The sequence below is a fragment of the Emys orbicularis genome, chromosome 9 (genome assembly GCF_028017835.1).
Source record: "Emys orbicularis isolate rEmyOrb1 chromosome 9, rEmyOrb1.hap1, whole genome shotgun sequence".
Lineage (NCBI taxonomy): Eukaryota > Metazoa > Chordata > Testudines > Emydidae > Emys > Emys orbicularis.
In genome coordinates this window covers 773,810-797,699 of record NC_088691.1, presented here as the reverse complement: position 1 = coordinate 797,699, position 23,890 = coordinate 773,810, and the positions used below count along the sequence as shown (strand labels likewise).

Here is a 23,890-nt window from a genome sequence, read left to right as displayed (position 1 = left end):
GGGGCGAGGGGTGCTGGGGTGGATGGGGGAGGGGTATATGTGTGAGGATGGGGCGAGGGCTAGGCAGGATGGGGGAGGGGTGCTGGGGTGGATGGGGGAGCGGTACATGTGTGAGGATGGGGAGGGGACGGGTGGATGGGGGAGGGGTACATGTGTGAGGATGGGGCGAGGGCTGGGGAGGATGGGGGAGGGGTATATGTGTGAGGATGGGGCGAGAGGTGGGCAGGATGGGGCGAGGGGTGCTGGAGTGGATGGGGGAGGCATTGGGGCGGGGGCACAGAGGGTGGGGGTGCAATGTGAGGAGAGGCGATAGAAGCAGACAATCCCGACTCCTGCTGGTAATGTCACACTCCCACGTAGCTGTTTTTGGAGAGGATCAGCCCAGGGCTGCTGCTGGAGGCTGGGGCTGAGGAGCGCCCCGAGGGGGCTCTCGGCTTGTCACGGCCCTCCCAGAGGGGCGTGCTGCCCTCCTTGGGGGGTAGCTCGCTGACGTAGCAGAAGCTCTCGCTGTAGTTGGGTTTAAAGCTCTCCACAACATCCTTGGAGACTCCGGCCCATTCCTCCAAGAGAGCCAAACACAGGTTAAAGGCGGCCCCCTGTAGCAGGCACCCCCCCCTGCTCCCACTCCAGGGCCGCCCCATGGCCCAGCCGAGGGGCCCCTCTCCCCGCTAGGGCAGAGCCAGCCGGCTGCTGGCGCTGAGGGTCACAGTGCGCCTGTCCAGCACCCAACGTGCTCCTGGAGGCACCAGCAGGGAGCTGGGACCAGGCTGGCGGGCTGATGGGTGCGGCACCTTACTGCTTGCCTAAACTGCGAAAACCCTGCGACGGTGAGTCTGAGGCCAGGTCGACTGGCCTGGGCACGCGGGGCCCCAGCAGTGTAGCTGTTCCTGCTTGGCCTGGAGCCCAGGCTCCGAGCCTCCCTCACTGGGTTACGGAGCCTGAGCAGGAGCAGCGACACTGCTGGTGTTAGCTCCAGAGCGGGAGCCCCGCAAGCTGTCAGGTGCCCCCGTGGTTCTTTGTTTGCAGGGTAGATGTACCCTGAGTCTCTGGGCCAAAATTCAGGCCTGAGGTTGGGGCAGCTCTGGCTGTGCATATGTCCAGGCTGACTCCCCTGGGCCAGCTGGACGGCCAGGACCCGGGCCCAGGGACTGTCTGTGTGTCATGTGCTCTCGTACCTGCCCTAGGTTAACACTGCAGGCAGCAGCATGGGGCAGACACGGATGCGCACCCCCAGGGGAGCTGAACCAGCGCTAGAGGGAAACAGCCTGTCTGTCCCAGCTCTCCAGGGAGCAGATGCCCCTATCTGTGGGTGCCTGGCTGAGCCCTATCTGTCTGTTCATCCCAAGGAGCAGGTTCCTGGCCCAGCCCGGCCCATCAGCCCCTCCCAGCCCAGCCTGGCCTGTCGGCCCCTCCGTCCCCAGCCCGGCCCGGCGGCCCCTCCGTCCCCAGCCCAGCCTGGCCCGTCGGCCCCTCCGTCCCCGGCCCAGCCCGGCCCGTCGGCCCCTCCGTCCCCGGCCCAGCACTCTTACCGGGAAGTTGCCCTGGTGGGTGTTGAAGAGCTCATCGAAGTTCTTGCTGGGGTTGGGGATTCTGGGCATGAGAATAACCCAGACTCTGCAGAATGGGAAAGGACTTGTTTAGTGAGGAAGGGCAGCCCCTGGAACCTGGCTGCAGACACCTACCATGGGCCCAGGGGCCCTCCTCAGCCAGGCACCAGTCGGTGTCCTCTGATTCAGCCCTTCAGCCCTGTTCCCCAGGTGGGTCCTCCTGGCCCAACCCTGCTCCCACCCTGTGTCCTGCCCGCAGAGCTGACGCAGGTCTGGGTCACTGCTCTGAGCCAGGAGGACCCACCCGGGGAACAAGGCTTCTCTGCCTTACAGGGCCATACCTGTGCACAGGGGTTGGGGGCTCTTGGGGACGCAGCGGAAGACTCACCTTTCCATTCGAATCAACAAAATGACAAGGACCAGGATGAGCATCAAAGAGGCAGTGGGGAGAACCACGTGAATCCAGAACCATGGTACCTGCTTCTCTGCCACGCCTGCAGAGGGGATGCACAGTGGGTGATGCGGACACACCCCTGGTGTGGTCTGACTGTAGAGGGGAGGGGCAGAGAGGCCATGGGGCTGTTCCTGGCTGGGAGCAGGCAGGAGTCCCACACAGCCGGGAACGCGGGCAGAAACGAGCACTTGTCTAAACGTCAGGCTGTGTCTGAATCTTACTGATTCTTTCTGTGTAACTTCTCCAGGAGACAGCCGTCCTATCCACCCCCTGCCACAGCTCCCATCCAGGCCCCCATGGCCTCACGCCCTGATCACTGCAACTTCCCTCCCTCTGGCTTCAACAAGCACCGTCCTGCCTCGCTCAGCTCCATTCAGAATGCAGCTGCAGAGCATTTTCCTCCCCTGTTGCTTTGGCCACGTCACCCCTTTCTCTACATCTCGCCTCGGGCTCCCCCTTCTCTAGTGCAGCAAATCACTGCCTGTCTCCTTTCAAGCCTTTGCAGAGCCCCTCTCTGCCTGCCTGTTGTCTAGGGTGGCCAGGCGGCCGGTTTTCGACCGGAACACCTGGTTGAAAAGGGACCCTGGTGGCTCTGGTCGGCACTGCCAACCGGGCCGTTAAAAGTCCAGTTGGTGGCACAGCGGGGGCCCAGGGCTAAGGGAGGCTTCCTACCCACCCTGGCTCCATGTGGCTCCCGGAAGCAGCCGCTAGGTCCCTGCAGCCCCTAGGCTCCCCGCACTGCCCCACCCCAAGCGTCTGCTCCGCAGCTCCCAATGGCTGGGAACCGCAACCAATGGGAGCTGTGGGGGCGGTGCTGTGGGTGTGAGGGCAGCGCACAGAGCTTCCCTGGCCGCCCATGTACTTAGGGGCCGCAGGGACCTGGCGACTGCTTCCTGGGAGCCACAGTAAGCGTCACTGGGACCCCGCATCCCAAACCCTCTCCTGCACCCCGCAACACCCCAACCCCCTGCCCCAGCCCCCTTCACCCCAACCCCTTCATCCCTGGCCTCACCCCAGAGCCCACACCCCCAGCTGGAGCCCTCACCCCCCCCTCACCCCCCAACCCCCTGCCCCAGCCCCCTTCATCCCAACCCCCTCATCCCCGGCCTCACCCCAGAGCCCACACCCCCAGCTGGAGCCCTCACCCCCCCTCGCACCCCAACCCCCTGCCCCAGCCCCCTTCATCCCAACCCCCTCATCCCCGGCCTCACCCCAGAGCCCACACCCCCAGCTGGAGCCCTAACCCCACCCCGCACCCCAACCTCCTGCCCCACCCCTTTCACCTCAACCCCGGCCTCACCCCAGAGCCCACACCCCCAGCTGGAGCCCTCACCCCCCCCTCACCCCCCAACCCCCTGCCCCAGCCCCCTTCACCCCAACCCCCTCATCCCCAGCCTCACCCCGGAGCCCACACCCCCAGCTGGAGCCCTCACCCCCCTGCACCCCAACCTCCTGCCCCAGCCCAGAACCTCCTTCTGCACCCCAAACCCTTAATTTCTGGCCCCATCCAGAGCTCTCACCCCCCCACATAGGGGAGGCAGGTCTGTATAATTTTTGTTGGTGCCCAGAACGGGTCCAAGTCCCGCCCCCCCCCCCCACACACACCTGCTAAGGCTCTGGGAGGGAGTTTGGGTGTGGGAGGGGTGCGGGCTCTTGGAGGGAGTTTGGGTGCAGGCTCCCCGCTAGTCTCCTTGCCGTCCGTCCGCCCCCCCCCCCCCGTTTGCTCGCCCGCCGGCCTCCTCACCCCCTGCCGCCTCAGCCCTCTCCCACCTCCCCATTCGCCTCCTCACCCCACTCGCCCTCCTGCCTCACCTCCCCACCTGCCTCCTCACCTGGATATCGGGACAAACGGCGTCCCTATCGTACCTTGGTCGGGACGTGGGACAAAGGATAAATATCGGGACAGTCCCGATTTTATTGAAGCACAGGGCCCCCCGATTCACCCTACCCAAGGGAAAGCTCTGGGCCCACAGAGTCGGTGCTTATGCACTATGCAACTACAAATAATAATAATAATTAACATCTTCTCTCTTGTTGGGCCCAGGACGCCCCTTATCAACAACCCAGGGCCGGGGGCCAGCTGGGAAACCCTGGCTGTGAGGGGTGTCACCTACCCTTGTCTGTTGCATTGTTGCCCCAGAACACTGGGACACTCCACTCGCTCCAGAGCTGGGTGGTGCCACAGTACTGACTGATCTTGCTTTTCACGTTGAAGGTGTAATACTTCTCGTAGTCCACACTAGGGAAGGAGAAGATCTTGCCACTGGCCAAGTGCTCCTGGGGCAGAGACAGAAGTTCCCGTGCATGTGAGACAGGGTGGGCGGCTCGGTGCACAAGGAGATGCTCTGAGCGCCTGCTGTGAAACGTGGCCTGGCTTCCTCAAAGCTGGGCTCGCCAGGCATGAGTGGAGAATGGAGCTCAGCCCTGCTACAGTCTCCCTCCCCTTTCCCTGTCCACAAACGACAGACTCCGCCCCGTCCCCTGCTTGGCTATAGGCACGGCATGGGCACAAGGAACCTCTTTCCGCCTGTGAGTCCCAGCGCCCCGGAGCCTTGCAAGGTCTGTGCTGCTCCCCAGGGCCTGTGTGCATAGGGGGCTCTCAGCTGGCCCCTGGGCAGCGCTGTGCTTCCAGGTGCCTGAGGGGTTCCCAGAGAGAACGTGTTAGTGGTGGGCTCGGAGGAGAATGGGTTGGGGCCTGCAGCCTGAGATGGGGCATTTGGGTCACGTGAAGGGTGATTAAAGCCAGAAGAGTACTGAGGTGCAGTGAAGCAGCAGCATTAACTTAGCCCCAGGCTGGCGTGGCCCTTAGCTCATGGGGGATTGGGAAGGGCAGGGGACCAGTGAATGTGAGCCCTGGGGTAAAGGGGGCAGCGGATGACAGGCTGTGGCCCTTGGGGCCCCCCTCTGAGCTGCCCCTGCCTTGGGTGGCCGCAGGAGGGCCAGGCTGCTGGTTGCCATTACCGTCCATCTGGTGTCCTTGTTGCTTTTGTATCTGACAGCATATTCCAGGCAGTGGGGCTTGTTGTACATGGAGTCCCAGGTCAGCTGCAGCTGGTTATTGCTTATGTTCTGAATGGTCAGGTTCACTGGTGGAGCGGGTTTCACTACAACAGACAGACAGTACTCTGGCTCGGGGGGCGTGGAGCTGGGCTAGGTGCTGCTGCAGCGCCGGCCAGTCCAGCTCAGAGTCCCAGATCCCGTGAAGGGGATGGAGGGGGCAGTTGGGATGTCCCATGCCCTGGACAGGGAACGACTTCACTTCTACAGTTGCTGGGCCGCCCCTAGCCATTTGGGTGCCCTACTCAGCTCCCCCACGGCCTCCCCCCCACCCCCCACCAGGGTCTGGGAGGCAGGAGCTGTGGGGGGCCACTTGTGGGGGGGAAAGGGTAAGAGGCAGGGCAGAGGGAGTTGTCCGGGGCCCCACACTCCCCAGGGACGGCCCTGCCCCTTGCAGGGGGGACCGGCCGAGGGATAGGGCTGGTCGCCAGGGCTGGTGCTGCTGCATATGCAGCACGCAGCTGCCTAGGGCACCATGAAATTTGGGGCAATTTGGTGCCCCACATTTCATGGTGCCCTACACAGCTGTGTGTGCTGCGTATGCCCCAGGACGGCCCTGTACAGGGGTAATCAACAGGTGCTCGTCACCCCCGCCAGGGCACGTGAGGCCTAGGCGCACTGAGGTGAATTCCTCTCAAGATGGGGCCTGCGCAGGGAGACGCCGGCCTGGCTTTGCCGTTTGCTGACTGTGTTTGCCAGCGCTCTGGGCTGGTCAGCACCAGGCACTGCAGGAGTGGCATGGCCAGCCCAGGCAGCTGGCCTGTGTGACAGAGAGCAGAGAGGTGGCCGGCCCTTGTGTGGTGGGTGGGGCTGCCCTCAGGACCCCAGCAGACCCTTCCACGTGGGGCAGCAGAAAGGCCCTATGGCGGGGTGTTCACCCCAGTGGTGCCAGAACTGGGGGGGCCAGGGCCCTCTCACTTTTTGAAACGGAGGGGTCTGGCCCGTCCACTTTTCACCAGGGCAGACCCTACCTCCTTCCCCTCCTCTTTCCCCTGAGGCCACACTCCCTGGCCAGGCCAGCGTGGAGCCCAGGCAGCTGTGGGGGGCCATGGTGTACCCTCCACCTGAGAGCAGCCCCGGCCCGTGTCCCCGGTTCCCCGCCCAGAGCAGATGGAGGTGGAGGGTCTCACAGCTGACCACACGGCTTTTACCATGGCCAGGCTGCAGCTCCGAGCCCCTGCTGGAGCCGGGTCGGGGAGAGCCATGTGGGCAGCTGTGGGGAGCCTGGGTCCCTCCACCTGCCCTGAGCAGGAGGTCCAGGGGGTGGACAGGGGCTGCTTTTGGCCCACCCCGGGGGCGGGGCTTCAGGGGGAGGGGCTGGGGGCCCCCAGGCCCCCCACTTTTGGGAGAGCTCCAGTGCCCTTGGTTCACCTGCAGGGCTACGGTGGCTCAGAAGGGGCTAATTAACATGGGAGGCTGCACCTGGGGTGAGGCAGCCTGAAGCTGGGCTGCCGAGTACTGACCCATCTGGCAGAGTGGGGGGGCTGGTATAAAGCTCGGACATGAGACCCCAAGGGGCTGCAGCTGCTCTCGGCCTAGTGCGGAGAGGAGCAGCAGCCGGGGAACCAGCCCGGAGGGACAGGGTCACCCCAGGGCTGGTGGAGAAGGAAGCCCGTGGAGGGCAGAGTGGGACGAGGCCCAGGGAAATGGCAGCATGGGGAGAGATGATGCAGACCTTGGCTACTGATTGTCATGGCCCCTACCTAGGGAAGTGGCACAATCTCGAAGTGGAAAGACTGCCTGGAATGGCCCAGTGTGCCTGCGTTACCCTGGATGGGACACACTGTAGTGAGCTGGCCGGGGGGCCAAGCCACGGAGAGGAAGCACTACACCTCCAGAGAGCAAGAGGGGCTGTGGTGTGAGCGACCAAAGGAAGGGGGCATCAGATGGGGCAGAGCTAATCTCCAGGTGCAGCCACAAGGGGGCGCCCCAGCAGAGAGCAGAAGCCCCATTGCAGGCCCTTACTGGTTCTTTTCCAGGGAACATTTAGTGGTGCCAGGTGATGGGGTTCAGAAGGGCTTGATCTGAAAACCGCTGTCTCTAACTAGGCAATTTCCCAATGTTCCAGCTGACGTTCAGGGCACCAGGGCATTTCAGTGAGTGGCGCTGACACTCATCAGCAACAGCTCACTTTCCGTACCCTCATCTCTGTAAAGTCCTCAGGCATCAGAATGGGGAGGGCGCTGGCCAGTTCCTGTGTATCTCACCCCACCTGCGTCCCTGGCACCCTGGGTTGAGAGGGGTCATGTGAAACCTCAGGGCATTGGCATCTTTGTGGGGAAGTTGGGCAAGAGAGTGGAACCCGAGTTTATAATGTGAACCCTTCTCCTTTGCTGAGAAACAGCTGCTGCTCCGTAATAGTCACACATGACTTGAACCCGGAGAGGCCATTGGGATTGAGGGACAACAGCGCCTCCTAATGAAGCAAGAATTTCTGGAATAACGCAAAGCTGTTATTTCTCTCCTCCCCTTCATCCCACTGGCCCCCAAGGAATGTGTGACCAACAGTGACAGCGTCCCTTCACCTCTTCCTGATGTGCAGCGGCCTCTGGGCTGGGACTATAGAGTGGGGGAGGGAGTGGGCATGCAGCCAGTCCTGGATGGAGCTTCTGCACCAGCATGGACCATGGGTGTCAGCTCGCTGGTGCAGCCTGAGCTGGGTAGGTGAAGCATGAGCTGTGCTCTTCCATACCTAGGTCCTGCAGCTTCATGCCTTTGGTGGGGATGACGAGGCTCCTGCCCTCATGGCTGGCATTGATGTGGATGTTGAAGGTGCGGAACTGGATGATCTCGCTGTGGTTGAACCAGCAGCCCGTGTTGATGCCCTTCTCCTGGAGGTAGTACTTGCATTCCACTGGCATGACAGAGCTGGTTATGGAGAGAGCTCAGAAATCAAGGACAGCAGAAAACTGCAAAGCCCGGGGTCCTTGGTCCTTACAGATGCTGCCCTCAGCTCTGCTCTTTGAATGATCTCTGCTGTGCACCCCTGCCCCTGGCCCTTGTGCTGGGTGCAGTGCCCCTCCTCTCTCAGGACTTACGCCTGCCTGGGGAAGGTCTGAATGCACCTTCTGCTCTGGGCTTGGTTCTGGGGCTGAGGAGCAGGTTTGGCACCGTTAGACAAGTGCTGGTGCGATTCTGAGTCACCCAATGGGGAATTCGCTGGCTCTGTTTAGACTGGAGGCTGGGCTGAGGTGCAGAGCCCAGCCTTTCCAGGTACTTGGGGCTCCAAGGGTGGTGTCACAGGCTGCTCCCCACTGAAGACAAAGGGCCCGTGAGAGAACCCTGTTCCTCATTGGGTGCCGCCAGTAGCACGGCCCTGCGTGTCAGGCAGGGAGGACTCAGTCCTGGGATGGCACGAAAGGAGCAGACTCTCCAGGGTTCCCGAAGCTGCCAGACTGGCCCCTTAGGGGTTCAGCTGTGGAAGTGCCCTGCCCTCCCTGTAAAGAACCCAAAAATTGCCTTGGTGCGATCAGGGACTCTGCAAGAAGTGCCAAGAGCAGGAGAGCTCTGCTCTCCCCTCCCTTCAGCCCGCGGGCACCACCCCCAGCGTGCCCTCTTGCCTACAGCCCCATCTCAGCCACTCCCTCTTGCGTTCCAGCGCCACAGGACGGCCAGGCAGAGCCAGTCCCCACACCTCCAGCCTCACTGGTGGCAGGAGAGGGAAACTTTCCCACTGCTTCCAGCTCTGCACCAAGCCTGGGCACAAAGCATGTCCCATGCTGCATAACAAGGTATTTGAGCACCCCCGGGGAACCCATCGCACTTCCTGGAGGATGGCTACTGGCCTCGCACTGGTCTGCTTGGGTCATGCTAACGGGGAATACAACCCACAGGACGAGGTAAGAGCAGCCCAGCCCCAAAGAAGAGTTGCCTACCTTGGGGGAAAGTACCAGTAATAGAGCGAATAATTGGCTGTTGGCATCTCTTTGCTGCCCCACATACAGGTCAGGTACTGATCGTTGAAGAGTACACACTCCACGCCTGCAAGGGGAAGCACATTTTGTGGCTGAGTGACCTGCTCAATTCAGCTGCAGAATCAGGACTAACCCCAGAAGCCCTGACGCCCAATCCCCACTCTGCCCACTAGCCCACCCTTCAAAGGAAGGGTATCGCAAAGCCAGCGCTGTGTCAGAGGGGAGCATGCGAATGGCCGATCCACCAGGGAGGCGGATTCCTGAGGTGGGGTGGGGGTTCAGACTGCAGCACGTACAGACATTCTGTGGGCGAGGCAGGTGGGGAGCATGTGCTACAGAGGCGGCTCAAGTCCCTGCCCTTCTAACCCACAGAAGAGGATTTATGTTAATTTTTCAGCTAAGTTGGTTCACTGCTTTGGGGTTATGTGTGCATCCAGAATGCCATCTCTCCATACGCTGTGCTTGGATAACGCCAATGCCTGAAGATAGAAATGCCAAACTTGGCTGGGTTTGTAGGTGTTGGTACGTTTGGAGGAATACGTTCAAGTGGAAGAGCATTGTGTAAGGAGTTTCAAGCTGATGAGCAGTTATCGTGAGCCAGTTCACACCTGCACTTAGCATTTTGCTCTCTGGGATCAGTCTAAGATGCTGGAATGGTGAAGAAGATTGGGGACCCCTGCTCAGTTTGGGCTTTAGTGGTTTGCCATATGAGGCGCCCAAGTCAGAGCTGTAAAGCTTTCTGTTCTGTTCAGGTTCTTATCCTGCCCTCCTCCTCTGCCTTCCGGTGCATGAAGTGATTTAACTGACATCTGCCGCATGGGGCATGTTCTTTTTCCCTTTCACTCTTAGCAGGAAATTGCGTAGAGATTTGAAAAAAAAAGAAAAAAAAGCATTAGTTGACACATGCCCGGTGCTCTGGGTCTGTACTAACAAAGGCAGGCTGGAGAAGTGTGCCAGGCACTCAGAACAGAACGTGGTGAGGTCAGTGCCGGTTTTTAGTTCCTGGGGGAGTTCATGCCACAGGCAGGGACTTTATCCTGGTGGTGAACAGTTCTCCCGCATCAGAAGAGCAGAGCTGTCAACCAGTCCTTGGCCCAGAACTTTTGGCTCCTGGAACTTTAGATATCCTGCACCCAGGCCCGTCAGCGCAGTGAAGATCTGGACCAAGATCTTGAACTCAACTCTGTGTTCTATGGGAAGCCAACACAGGGAGAGGAAGACAAGTGTGACGTGTTCCTGATAGCCCGTGTTGCTGAGACGCACTGCAGCATTTGGCACTGGTTGGAGTTTTCTGGGGGCTGAGGACTTCGTGCCCAAGTGTCTGAGTGATGGGGGAGTTTGAGATGATCTGGCGTTTGAGAGATGGAGATGGCAGAGGGTATGGCATGTACTGACACCCCTGGATTTGAGATGACCGGAGTTGGGGTTCTGCTTTCAGACAATTGGACTATGGAGGGGGGCAGTCACCCCACTCCAGCCCTGAGGGGGTTAAAGGCCAGCCCTGGGGCTGAGAGCCAATAGGAAAAGACTGGGAGGCAGCCAATCAGGGCCAGGCTGGGCCCTATAAAAGAGCTGCAGGGCCTGATAATAAGACAGTCTCACTCCACCCCTAGAGTGGGAAGGGCCGAGCTGCCTGGGAGCACAAGGGTACCCGGGGCAGAGCAGTGCTGGGGAAAGGCAGAGGGAGCTGGGGAGCTCCAGCCTGGCAACTCCCCAGGCTGAGGCCTTGTTAAAGGCCTACGGAGGTACTGGGGCTGCAGAGGTGTAGCCCGGGGATAGGCAGAGGCAGCTGGTCCCACCCCCTTGTCAGTGATGAGTGGCCATGACAGACTGTGTCTGCCCCAGTGAGCGGGGGCTAGATGACGACTGGCAGTAGCCACTGAGGCAAGGTGGGCCTAGAGAGTTGGGGGTTCCCCTGGGAGGGGAGACCCAGAGTGTGGACTGCAGTGGGGCAGAACCCCCAGGGTAAGGGGCACTGGGGTCTGGGAGGGACACGGGCCTGTGGCAGATGAGATGTTGGCCAGCAGCAGGCGCTCTGAGGCTGAAAAGAGCTAATTCCCAGATGAGCAGCAGGAGGCGCTGTGCCGGTGAGTCAGCAATCTGCTCCAGACAGATTACAAAAAGCAGGTCAATAGCACTGACATCCCCAACTTCACCTACCTGGGGAAACCCTTGGGGCAGGTCTGAGCCAAAGCTCTGCAGCACAACTTGAGTTTAGAGAGAGAAAGAAACGAGAGATTCTCAGAAATGGCTTCTCTTGTGGCTGGGGCACTGGCTGTGGGCCACGTAAGAGCACAGCCAGCTCTGAACTAGTTCCAGCCTCCGCAAACCAGGAGAACAAGGGGGTTACAAGAAGAAATAGATCTCGTTTCATTTTACCCAGCGCGCACAGTCCCCGGCGGGAAGGGCAAGCGGGGCTGAGACTGGACAATTCGACTCCTAAAAACAGGACATGGCAGAGCAGAAACACACCCAATTGTAAGCAGCACCCTCCCCTCTGCCTGCACTGGGTGCTCCCGTTTGCTTGGGAATGAAAGCCCTGGTCCACTGGCTGCTCTCCTTCTCAGCACCCTGGCCTGGTCCCGCCTCTGCCTGCCCTCACTAAGGCGGGGTTAGCCTGCTTCTCTGGGGAGTCACTGCCCAGGTCGTACAAGTGGAAGGGCCTGCTGCTTATCTTGCTCTCCCAGAGCAACCATGCCCAAGTGGGTGGGTTGTGTACTGGCTGCCAGCAGCAGCACAGCAACTCCCCGGCCCAGGATGGAGAAGGGGATTCTGAACAGGCCAGGTTTTACTGAGCTCCCTGCAATACGTCAAGGAGAGAGGAAAGGCTGATGAGTCTCCTCAGCCCAGCAGCTTGGCTTGCCTCAGGCAGGGCCAGACTAAGGCGGAGGCACTATAAGCCCAAGTCACGGGTCCAGCTCCTGGTGTCATTTGATGAGACCAGAATCTGTTTTCATTAAAAAAAATAATTGCTGCTAGCCCCCCCTGGATGTCAAGAAAAACTTGAACATGTAACCTGAGTATAACTGACTCATGCCTGAGTCTGCAAAGAGCCTGAACCGATAGCCCCAAGGGGGGTGAATTCCAAAACCTGCGGCCATTCCGAGGCTTGGGGTGGGGCTCCTGGGCTCCTTGTGGCATGTGCCTAAGGCTCTGCCTTGCCATGCCATGGCTCCTGAGCCCATGAGGAGGTGGTATGGGTGGTCAGGGATCCAGGAGAGAGGCTGTGCTGGAGAATTCCCCAGGGCATTATGCTGTTTCACTGTGACATGGCCTCCCTTTTAGGAGCTGCCCCACAGCTGGGGCTTTGCCACTGCTGGGTGCTGGTTAGTACCTGTGCAGTGAGAGCTCGTTACTAGATGGAATTGTCTGTGGGGCGAGTAACTCCCCCCCCCCCCCACCCACCCACTGCACAGCCCACACCCCTGTGACTTCCATCCATGTGACCAAGGCTCAGAATATTGCTGTTTACTAACATGTCTTGTGGCCTGAAAGCCCCATGCTGGCCCCCTCCCCACTGTTGTGGGGCCACATGGCTGCTGGGTCTCATCAGCAGAGGGTGCTGTGCCCAGCCTGGAAAGAGCCAATTCTCCAGTGACAGCTAAATACAGCTGTTAAATCCCTCACCCTGCTGCTTCTTCTCCTCCCCGCTTTGCCCCCTGCTCCCATCTGCTGAAACTTTCCACTGGTTCCTCCTCCTTTGCAAACCCAATGGCTGAGGCAGTGCCACTTCCCCAGGCCGAGCGCCCAGCAGCCTGCATGGCCCTTTCCGGCCAGGCTCTGGCTGAACCCAGCTGAACCCTGGGTCTGTGTATGATACTCGGCAGTCGGGGAGCTGGGGCCTGGAAAGTCCCTGCTGAGACTGCAGGCAGGGCTGTGGTGAGCAGTGCTTTGTAAATAGCCGCAAGACGCAGGCTCAGGAGAGCCCTGCCCTGGCTCTGGGTGGCTGTGGTCAGTCAGCAAAGAGAAACCAGGGCAGCAAAGTAGGCCATGCCCCTGAGCTGGGGCTTCTGGGCCTAACCCTGTCAGAGCCCCTCAGGCCCCCAGGACTGGGCGTACAGGGGGTGCGACGGCTGCATTTCAGCCTCTGTGGGCAGACTCCTGGGTGTGCCTCAGGGCTGGGCTCTGTGGGGCTACTGCCCAATGCTTCGGAGGCTCCTCCGGGGGTACAGGATACAGCATCTCCCTTACGGCAGGGGGTCTCAACCAGGGTATGCAGAGCTCTGCCGCGGGGACATCAACGCAGCTAGATCACTGCCTACTTTTACAACAGGCGACATAAAAAGGATAGCGAAGTCAGTACAAGCTAACATTTCACACGATTACTTGCTTGTACTGCTCTATAGAATATACACTGAAATGTAAGTACAAGCTTTATATCCCAACGGATGTATTTTATAACTATATGGTAAAAGTGAGAAAGTAGCAATCTTTCAGTAATACTGTGCTGTGACACTTGGTAATTTAGATCTTTATAAGCTAGTAGTTTTTAAGTGAGGTGTAACTTGGGGTACTCAAGACAGAGCCGACTCCTGAAAGGGGCAGAGCAGTCTGGGAAGGTTGAGAGCCACTGCCTTAAGAGCAGGAGGGGTAGCTGTCCTGTATGCAATGTCCCCGTAGGTCAGGGGCATAGAGTCATAGAATATCAGGGTTGGAAGGGACCTCAGGAGGTCATCTAGTCCAACCCCCTGCTCTCTTCCATAGCCCTGGGGGAGAGAGCCGCACCCTACATGGGTGAAGCAGGGGACTAGGTGTAGCCATTCTTGCATTATTTTACACACCATACGACTGATGCAGCACACTGGTCATTGCTCTGGAGTAGCCCTGGTTAAAAAGGGCTGTGCTAATTAGTGGATTGGGATGGGCTGAGGAGAGCCCCAAAGGCTAATTAGCCCATTAACCAAGAGGTAGAAAAGGCATAGGAAGACGTGCACAGGGAGACAGAGAGAAGCAGGCTTTTCAGAGTCAGAACCAGGTGAGATCTCCCCCAGGGAAAAGACCTTCCGTCTCCCCCCCATCCTTGGCGGAGTGAGCTAAGGATTGTAGGATATTGTAAATACAGAGCAGCATGACTTTGTGCAGGTGGGGAGAAGAACACGGTGAAATAAGCCATGAGGCGCTTGGCCAGAAGAAGGTCTCTGAGCAGTGACAAGAGACAGGAGTGGGACACCCCCCCCCCCATCCCTCTTGGAGGCTTGGCTGGGATCTATAGCCAGTAGGGGAGTTTGGCAGCCTGGACCATGGAGGGGACCCTGCAGTGGCTGGTGAAACAGCAAGGGGAGCTGTAGAAGGCTCTGCCAAGTCTCCAGCAATCCCACCCCCTGGACTGGTAGCCCTTGCTTGCCTGGCTGGCCGAGCAGCAAAAGAACCTGCAGGACTTCCTGAGAGACCCAGCCAAGGCACAGCAGCAGCTTCCACAGCTGGTGGCGAGTCCTGCGGTGGGAGATGGCCACCAGACATCCAGCCTAGGACAGTGTAGGATGGGCCCTGCAGAGGATCCAATGAATTCCTGGGCATCTTGGAGAGGGCAGCTATGGGTGGCTCTGAGTGAGGAGCAGGCCAGGAATTATGAGGTGATTCAGGCCACCATCTTGAATCAGGTGGGTCTGTCCACTGAACAGTACCACCAAAAGTTCTGATCCACAAGGTGGGTGGGGGTTTGTGGGCCACCTGCTGGCTGCAGCCAAGACACCCAAACAGTGAGGAAGATAATGGACAGACTGAACAATTCCTCTAGGGCCTCCCCAAGAATATATGGGTGTGGGTCAGCTGGCATCAACCAGGTTCTGTGGCTCCCAACATGAAACTGAGGAGGAACTTGCGAAGGCAGATCTCCCCAGGAGAGAACTGACTGACGGGGTGGGTGTTTGGGAGGAAGACCAGAGAACCTCCAGCTGGAAAGGAGATAGAAAAGGAGAACCCAGAGCAGCTCTAGCTGGGGCTTGGCTGTTACAGGTTACCAGTGCGGGTGGCTGGGACTCATAACAAAAAGATTGCCAGTACATGGAATGCAGTTTTCCCGAGTCTCGTATTTGGGCCAGGACTGGAGGGAAGAAAAAGGGATAGAAACTGTTCTCCATTTCACTAATGTAGACACGGCCACAGCTTGCGCTCTGGTCTGATGGGAGTTGCTGAAACCCGACTGGATGATTCCAGGAGCAAGTGTAAACCTAGCGTGTGCCGATGGAGATAAGAAAAGTTGCCCTCTAGCAGTGGTACCTCTGAAGGTCTGGGGGAGGTTATATTGGAAACAGGTGGGGGTAATGGAAGGGCTGCCCTGCCGTGTTGGGTACTGTGACGGGCTCCAGGAGGTGGAGGGGCCTGACCCCGAGAGAGAGCGGACCCCCGAGAAGGGCTGTCTCACTGAAAGGGGCACCCCCCACGGACTGCACGGGGCCAAGAGTGGGCACGGTCTGTGACAGGTACCGACTGGAGCCCCTTCTCCATCAGAAAACAAGCTGGTGTAGGGGTTCTCAGACTGGGGAAGAGGAATCCCAAGGAGGGAAAAATTAAACCTGAAGGGAGAGAAAAGAATAAACCAGAGGAGGAAGGAAAGGAACCCACTAGGCAACTGAGCCTAACTCATGATGAAAGGGAAGAAAGACAACCCAAGCCCTTAACGGGGGCTGAGGGACCCCCACAAAGTTTCCAGGGAGATGAAGACCAGGGGTGGGTTGGAGGTTAGGGCGGGCCTGAGAGCACGAACAAGCAGAGGGATGGGGGAACAGCCCTCAATCAACCAGCAGACGCAAAGGCTGCCCATGGTGCGAAGACTTGTGAGCTGAAACCGAGCTGGGGGTGTGAGTGAGCCGCCCTAGATGATTACCCAGGGACAGAGGAAAACATCTGAGGTTAGCTCTACGAGAGCTAAAACTAACATCGCTCTGGCTGTGGTGGTGCGGGCAGTGGCTCAGGCCAGCTAGCTGCCTGACTCCGGGTCCCAGCCCATGCTGCCATGTGCACGCTGCTGTTTTTCACATGCGTCTGGCTGCTTGGGCTGGGGGCTCGCTCCCAGCTGCGGGGTGGACACACCCTTAGGAGCCAGCCTGAGAAGAGCAGAGCTGCTGAATGGATTGATGGGCCCAGACTTTGTTCACTGGCCCAAGGCAGCAGCACGGCTTGGGCCTCTCCCAATTTACACCTGTCCCTGTTGCCTAGCCCCACCAGGGGCAGTGCATGCTGGGACCGGTCATCTCCCTGGCCTTGGTCTGTAGTACAGTGGAGGTGGTTGCAATGATCGTGTAAATGTGGCATCGCTTTCAACTCTCAACCAAGCGCCAGCTGGTGCCTCTGGCACAGCTGGGCAAAGCTGAGTGTCCACTATGTAGGCAGGGTGGGGAGAGACAAGCAGCTGTCTAGGGGGACCCCCCCCAAAATGTTAGGGCTGGCTCAGGGGACAGAACCCAGCTTCTTGCCTCTGCTGTCAGCGCAAGACACGTGCAAGCTGCTGGTGGCTCTGATGTTAGAGTAGCAGCTGGCTGATCAGGATGGCTGTACAGCTAGTGTCGGATCTGCCCCTACCCCCCTCGGGCTGACCCGATGTGCTGGGTGGTGTACAAACACCGCTAGCTACAGTTCCTGCCCCCAAGGCTTTACAGCGTAACAGGTTGTGTGATGGGAGTGTCCCTCTCAATGGGGGGTTGGGCGAGGGTGACCCAAACTCACAAGTTAAGTGCTACTGGCCCTGAGCTAAGGGGACAGCCAGGGTAACTGAATTTAGCTGACAGTTTCCCACTTCAGGCACTGCCAGCTGGGAAGGAGGAGGGGGAAAGTGGTTTCTATTACAATGGCACAGATTTACCTGCACAGGAAACGAACCCCCAATTCTGCAGAGCTCTCCAAACTGCCCTTCAGTAGCACCTCCGAGCCCTGCCTGCCTTAGAGACTGTTCGTTATTTCTGAGCCTCAGACCTGGGCTAGGTGCCTCCTACACACTCCAAGGCATGGTCCCTGCCTGGGAGAGGCTGCAGTCTGGCATGAGCCTGAAGGATGAGGGGGTGATGACAGGCCACCGGGAAGGCAGTAAAGTGGGGCACTGGGCACCAGAGATGATCTTGGCTGGATGGGGAGGGAGGTGAGTCCATGTCAGAGACCCCAGGAGGCAGTAGGAGGTGCTCAGGGCATGGCTGAGTGATGGGTACGGCTCCGAGGAGGAGCCGAAGCTGGGTGCTGGCAGCAAGATGCGGTTGGCCTCCATGCTCTGTCATGCTCAGCAACGAGAGGGCTTGGGGAGGGAAGATGAGCTTGTGCTTGGCCTTGCCGTGCCTGAGCTGAGGCACAAGTGAGAAAGGCGCTGAACCCACAGGAGCTGCTGGGCTCACTCAAGGAGCTCCAGGGTCTCCGGCAGAGAGGAGAGCTGGGACCCGTCTTGCATTGCTCTGGGGAGTACAGAGCTCACTTAGGCACTACATGAATAATTACCCCAAACCTGGGGGTACAGAAGGTTTGGGGAAGCGCTCCGACGTCGAGCATGTCAGAATGAAGGTTCTCAGTGCACCCGAGTGGCTCCAAGAGCGAAGCACAGGCCTGAGATGGGCCTGCTAAAACGTACGCAGGTGGTGGCCTGCTTAAAGGACAGCCAGCACAGAGCCTGCTGCAATGGGGGCTGTTCTGCACAAACCTGAGGCTTCCCCAAGGCAAGGAAGAATGGGCAGACTGGAGAAAACAGGTAACGGAGCTCATTACTGACTCCAGGTGGGCTCTGCCCATGTCTGTGCAGCAATAAAGAGGCTCCTGGAAGCAGCAGGAACAGAGACTCCCACTGACTTGACAGGGCTTTGGATTGGGCCCTCTGCAGCCAGTGGGTTCTGGTTGTTTCCACTCCACCCAGCGATAGGTACACAAAGGGTTAACGAGTTGCTGCGGGATCAGGCAGCCCTGCTCCAACCTGGAAGGGGGTCAGGCTTGGAGGGAGAACGCAGCAGCTTGAACTTTGTGCCCCTGCTCACCAGAGCCTGTTGTGGGGCTGCTGGTTGATTTGTCCCAAATGACTGAGCAGACTGGCCTCTCACCAGCAGCTGCAGGTGGTGCCCTGCCTGAAGGGGCAGCAGCTAGATTACAAACCTTTTATTTCCTTAAGCCTGACGGGGACCCAGTGTGGCTTGTCCCAAGCCCAGGCGTGAGCCAGCCACACCCCGTTGTACCATTGGCCTGAAAGCACTGCTTCTGCTATTGCCTGATCAGCATTACAACTGCCCCAGAAATCGGTGCAAGGCAAAGGAGCAGGCTAGGTATGGAGACGTCAGGAAGAACGGAAAGGCAGGTAAAATTCTGAAGGCAACTGAGGCTGCAGGAGTAAAATTAGATAAAGAAAAGTGCCGACAACCCCAGCTACAGTCATCATGTCTCTTTTTTCCCCCTTCCCTTCCAGGTGCTCTACAAGGAAGAACCCTCAATGGGAGGCAAACAGCGCATCGCCAGCACCACTGCTAGCTCTTCCTCTGCCTGCACCTGGCAGGCCCTGCCAGCCCTGGTCTTGGCTTGTTGGGAACGCGGCCTGTGAGGAAAGCCAGGCCGGGGGAATTGCTCGGTGTGAGGGGTGTCTGCTGGGGAAGTCCCTCGGGAAGCAGGTCAGAGAGCTGCAGGAGGAGGTGGCTTGTCGGGGAGCAGGAGGACTTAATTGACAGGAGGCGCATGGATACATCTGGGTGGAGGATTCTGGCTGACTGCAGACCGAGAACCAGCTGCTCTATGGGGAGGAGACTGGCTGCTGGCCACCTCGGGTAGTAGCTTGTGCTCTCCCCCAGCCCACCCCAAGTCCCTGTCCATTGAGGTGAAAAACCTGGTAGCTGTATTGACAACAGGAGGTGAGGGGCAGACCCCAGTGGCTGAGGAGGAGCCATTTGCCTCCAAAGCTGGAGGATCACAGCCACAGCACCTGAGAGGAGGATGCGCAGGATGCCAGAGGTCAGAGATTCCCTTCTGAGGGGGATGGAGGCGTCCATCTACCAACCCGTGATGTCCTGGGAGGTGCAGGCACTGCCTGGAGCCTGCATCCAAGATGTTATGGAAAGGCTGAAGAGGCTCATCCATCCCTCTGACCACCACCCTATGCTGCTCATCCACATGGGCACTACTGACACTGCTGGATCTCACCCTGAGCAGATCAGCAGTGACTACAGGGCTCTGGGCATGAGGGTGAAGGAGTCAGGGGCACAGTCTGGGTCCATCCTTCCAGTTGAGGGGAAGGGCCCAGGCCAGAACACGCATCCTGGAGATGAATGCAGGGCAGCGCAGATGGTGTCGAAGGAAGAGCTTCAGTTTCTTCCACCATGGGATGCTATTCTGGGAAGAGATGGGGCACAAAGACTAGTTATCAATGATTCACTGTCAAACTGGGAGGGTGGATCTAGTGGAGTCCTGTGGGGGTCAGTCCTGGGTCTGGCCCTAGTCATTATTTTAATTAATGACTTGGATAATGGAGTAGAGAGTGCGCTTATAAACTTTGGTAGGAGGAGTTGCAAGCACTTTGGAGGACAGGATTAGAATTCAAAACAACCATGACAAATTGGAGTATTGGTCTGAAATCAACCAGATGAAATTCTGCAAAGGCAAGTGCAAAGTACTACACTTAAAAAGAAAAACCAAATGCACAACTACACAATGGGGAATAACTGGCTAGGTGTTAATACTGGTGAAAAGAATGTGTGTGTGGGGTTATAATGGCTCACAAATTGAATAAGAGCCAACAATCTGCTGCAGTTGCAAAAAAGGCTGAGATCACTCTGGGGTGTATTAACAGGAGTGTTCTATGTAAGACACAGGAGGTGACTGTCCCGCTCTGCTCGGCACGGGTGAGGCATCAGCTGGAGCACTGTGCCCAAAACAGGGGAGACAGAGTACAGAGGAGAGTAACAAAAATGATGATAAAAGGTTTAGCCCTTGTCTACATCTACTTTGATATAACTTGTGTTGCTCAGGGGTGTGAATAATCCACACTCCTGAGCGACATAAGTTACAGCGACCTAAGTGCCGGGGTAGAGAGCGCTGTTTCGGAGGGAGAGCTTCTCCCGCTGACACAGCTACCGCTTCTCGTGGAGGCAGGAGTTAAGCCGATGGCAGAGCTCTCTGGCGTCAGCATAGAGCGTCTCCACCACAAGCGCTACAGCAGCATCGGTGCCGCTGTAAGTGCTGTAGTGTAGATGTAGCCTTAGAAAACCTGACTATGAGGGAAGGTTAAAAAAACTGGGCATGTTTAGTCTTGGAAAAAAGATGACTGAGAAGGGACTGATAAGTCTTCAACTATGATAAGGGCTGTTTAAAGGAGAACTGTGATTAACTGTCCTACCTTCAGTGGACATGGAGAACAAAAAGTAATGGGCTAAATCTGCAGCAAGGTAGATCTAGGCTAGATATTGGGGAAAATCTTTCTACCTACAAGGGTAGTTAAGCTCTGAAATAGGCTTCCAAGGGCTATTGTAGAATCCCCATCAGTGGAGATTTTTGAGAACTGGTTGGACAAAGACCTGCCAGGGATGGTCTAGGTTTACTTGGTCCTGTCTCAGCATTGGGGGCTGGACTAGATGACCACTAGTGGTCCCTTCCAGCCCAACATTTCTATGATTAAGAGAAGGGATGAAGACAGAGCCAGAAGTCAAAGTGCCTAAAATGCCACCACCTAAACATGTTTTGGAGCCGCTGCAGTTCCACAGTTCGGTTAAAGGCTTGGAGCACATTTATATAGCATGTGCACTCAAAGGTCCTGTTTTGTCACAAACCGCATAACACTGATTAATATCTGAGGGGGTCGAGGAGATCCTCTGAGCTGCAAGGGAAAGGATCTGAGTCCGTGTCCCGGGGGTGGGGGACTACAGGGTGATCTCTCACCTTCATGTAGCCAGTGGCCTGTGCTCCCACTGCCATGCTGGAGCCTCTGCATTCATTTATTGATCAATAACATTTGCAGAATTTTGCAGATTTTTAACATTTTTGGTGCAGAATGCCCTCAGGAGTAACAGATGCTGGCAGCTGTGGTTCTGCTGGGATGCACCTCTTATGCCGAGATGATGGGAAGCCTGCAGCTAGTTTTCCAGACACCGAGAGCAGGTGCACCCACATAGAGAGAGAATGTTTGAACAACAGGGCGCTTGAGAGATGAGTGGTATCTGCAGGGTCTCTCTCACTCCAACTAGTGATGTGCCGCTGGTCATGAACAGCAATGCTGGTCGAGAGAGCTCTCGCGTGTGGGAGGCAAGCCCGGACGGAGCACTGGCTGCCTGTTCAGTGAGGATCCCAGGTTCTTGGAATGAGAGTAACACACAAGGGCCTGCCAGCCTCCCCACTGACATCAGAACAGACTCAACCAGAGACTAGAGCTGATACACATCGAAAAACTATACCCACGGTGCAGATACTTATCAGGGCCTCACATCCTGCTGCTAAACTCCATGCAGTGAGAGAGGGACTCTCCATGACAGAGTTTGAGCAGCTCTGGTAATTGCATTGCAGGCCCATGGGCCTGGCAGGACTTACAGAAAAAGATTGTGTTCTTTATTCTAATAAAGCTCCTCATTCAGCATTACAAGAAACTGACTCATTCTCTGAATCTTTGCCGCTGGCCTGTGGTTCACAGCTGACCCTTCCACTTCCCTCTCCAAAGAGAATGGATTTGAGCAGCACCCGCCTCCTGCCCCACTCCTAAAACCTGAGGCCAGTGCTCTGAGGGGTCAAGCTGGAGGCTGATGAGATTAGAGCCTCTTTCCCCATGGAGATGAGGGCGGGAGCTTGGCAGCTTTGCAACTTAGTACTTCCAGTGCGGGAGCTGGCCTTGAGTCCCCCCATGGCCTCTTGCTTGCTGCCACAGTGGGGGAAGCAGAGAGCTCAGGAGCTCCCCGCTGCACTTCCCCACTTCCTGCAGCCATGCAGGAGTGGTGCTGATAGGCTGCTTTGAGAAGGTAAAAGGGAGGAGATGCCATGTTCTGCCCTGCAGCCAGATGTCACCACCCTGAGCTGTCGCCCTGATGGACGCTACGTACTGACCAGCAGCCAGACATCACCCCCTAGCCGTCACCCTGTGACAGATGCCATGTACTGCCCTGCGCCTAGCTGTCACCCCCCCCCAGCCGTCACCCTGACGGGCGCCATGTACTGCCCTGTGGCCAGCCGCCACCCTGACGGGCGCCATGTACTGCCCTGTGGCCAGCCGTCACCCTGACAGATGCCATGTACTGCCCTACGGCTAGCTGTCACTGCCCCCAGCCATCACCCTGACAGGCACCATGTACTGCCCTGTGGCCAGACATCACCACCCTGAGCCGTCACCCTGACGGATGCCACGTACTGCCCTGTGGCCAGACGTCAGCCCCCAGCCATCACCCTGACAGGCATCATGTACTGCCCTGCGGCCAACTGTCATCCCCCAAGCTGTCACCCTGACAGGTGCCACGTACTGCCCTGTAGCCAGCCGTCACCCTGACGGATGCCACGTACTGCCCTGTAGCCAGCTGTCAGCCCCCAGCCGTCACCCCGACAGGCACCATGTACTGCCCTGCGGCCAGCCGTCACCCCCCCCAGCCGTCACCCTGATGGGTGCCATGTACTGCCCTGTGGCCAGCCATCACCCCACCCCAGCCGTCACCCTGATGGGTGCCATGTACTGCCCTGTGGCCAGCTGACACTCCCCCCAGCCGTCACCCTGACGGGCGCCATGTACTGCCCTGTGGCCACCCGTCAGCCCCCAGCCGTCACCCTGACAGGTGCCATGTACTGCCCTGTAGCCAGCTGTCAGCCCCCAGCCGTCACCCTGACAGGCGCCATGTACTGCCCTGTGGCCAGCCGTCACCCTGATGGGCGCCATGTACTGCCCTGTAGCCAGCCGTCACCCCCCCCCAAGCCGTCACCCCGACAGGCACCATGTACTGCCCTGTAGCCAGCCGTCACACACCCCCCCAGCTGTCACCCTGATGGGCGCCATGTACTGCCCTGTGGCCAGACAACACCCCCACAGAGCCACCCCCTGATGGATACCACATCATGCCCCTGCAGACAGACACCCTGGTCCCTGACCGACGCCATGTACTGCCCTGTCGAGAGATGTCATCCCTTGAGCAATGTCTTCACTCATCATTGCTATTTCACTTGTGCCAATATATTTTTCAGCACATCTAGCACAACGAAGTGCCCGAGTGACACAGAGGCGGCCTCTAGCAACAGAGGAGTTACAACTTATGATGCAGCAATGCAAGTCTCTTTCCCCCACCCCGGCCATAACGGGGAGACGTGAATTCAGCCTCCATGGACCATTCAGGCCTTACCCTTGAAACAGCGAAGGGGCCAGTTTGTGCCGATGGTGGTGACTTGTGATGCTGACAAGACACCGCGAGTTAGCGACCTGAGTTTTACCAAAGGCTTCACAAAGGCCCCCAAACCGCCATCAGGGGGGGATGAGTCAACACCGGCCTAAGCTGGGATGGCTCTGAACCCACAGGTCAAAGACTCTACGGACAACGCACAATCTCCAGAGGCAGCAGGGCCTCCCCCTTGCTAGATAGTCGCTCCCCCCACCCCGTAAAGCCTCTTGCTCCTGAACTCCTGCCTTGCCTCTGGTGGCCTGTCAGCGAGGCCGTTCCCCAAGCTCCAAACATGGCCTGTAGAACAAAGGCAGGAAGCGGACTGAGGAACGTGGTGGGCAGCTGGGACTCAGAGCGGAGTGAGCGAGAGCATTACCTTGTTGCCTCTGGGCGGCCATGGCTCGCTGGCTGCGACCAGCGAGCAGGAGGATCAGAGTCAGGAACATCCCAGCTTCCTTCCTGGCAGAGGCGGGAGCGAGAGGGGACTCCATGGCCCTGTACTGCCACGCGTTCTCTGGGCACCTGGGCCAGGCGGCAGAGCTGGCTTGTCACTGAGCGCTCACTGCTGAAGGAGGATACCACGCAGCTCACTCAGCTTCCGCATGCATTGCTGCTTCCTGTACAAAACCT

General features: G+C 58.2%; 1 protein-coding gene across 1 annotated transcript; it reads right to left on the bottom strand.

Annotated features, from left to right (window-relative positions):
* Window positions 1-279: 279 nt before the first annotated feature.
* On the bottom strand, window positions 280-23,818 carry IL2RG (interleukin 2 receptor subunit gamma). The gene is made up of 8 exons (XM_065410995.1): window positions 23,637-23,818; window positions 8,934-9,039; window positions 7,751-7,926; window positions 4,963-5,105; window positions 4,116-4,278; window positions 1,936-2,041; window positions 1,530-1,614; window positions 280-560 (listed from the first exon to the last, which is right to left on the bottom strand). The coding sequence occupies exons 1-8, from the start codon at window positions 23,749-23,751 to the stop codon at window positions 345-347; spliced, it is 1,110 nt and encodes a 369-aa protein (XP_065267067.1). The 5' UTR covers window positions 23,752-23,818; the 3' UTR covers window positions 280-344.
* Between the last annotated feature and the right edge of the window lie 72 nt (window positions 23,819-23,890).

Coding starts and splice junctions, on each gene's coding strand:
- IL2RG (XM_065410995.1), bottom strand. CDS start 23,751: ATGGAGTCCCCTCTCGCTCCCGCCTCTGCCAGGAAGGAAGCTGGGATG. Junction 7,927..8,933: donor TACTGGTACTTTCCCCCAAG/GTAGGCAACTCT, acceptor CTCCATAACCAG/CTCTGTCATGCCAGTGGAAT. Junction 4,279..4,962: donor ACAAGGACACCAGATGGACG/GTAATGGCAACC, acceptor TCTCTGCCCCAG/GAGCACTTGGCCAGTGGCAA.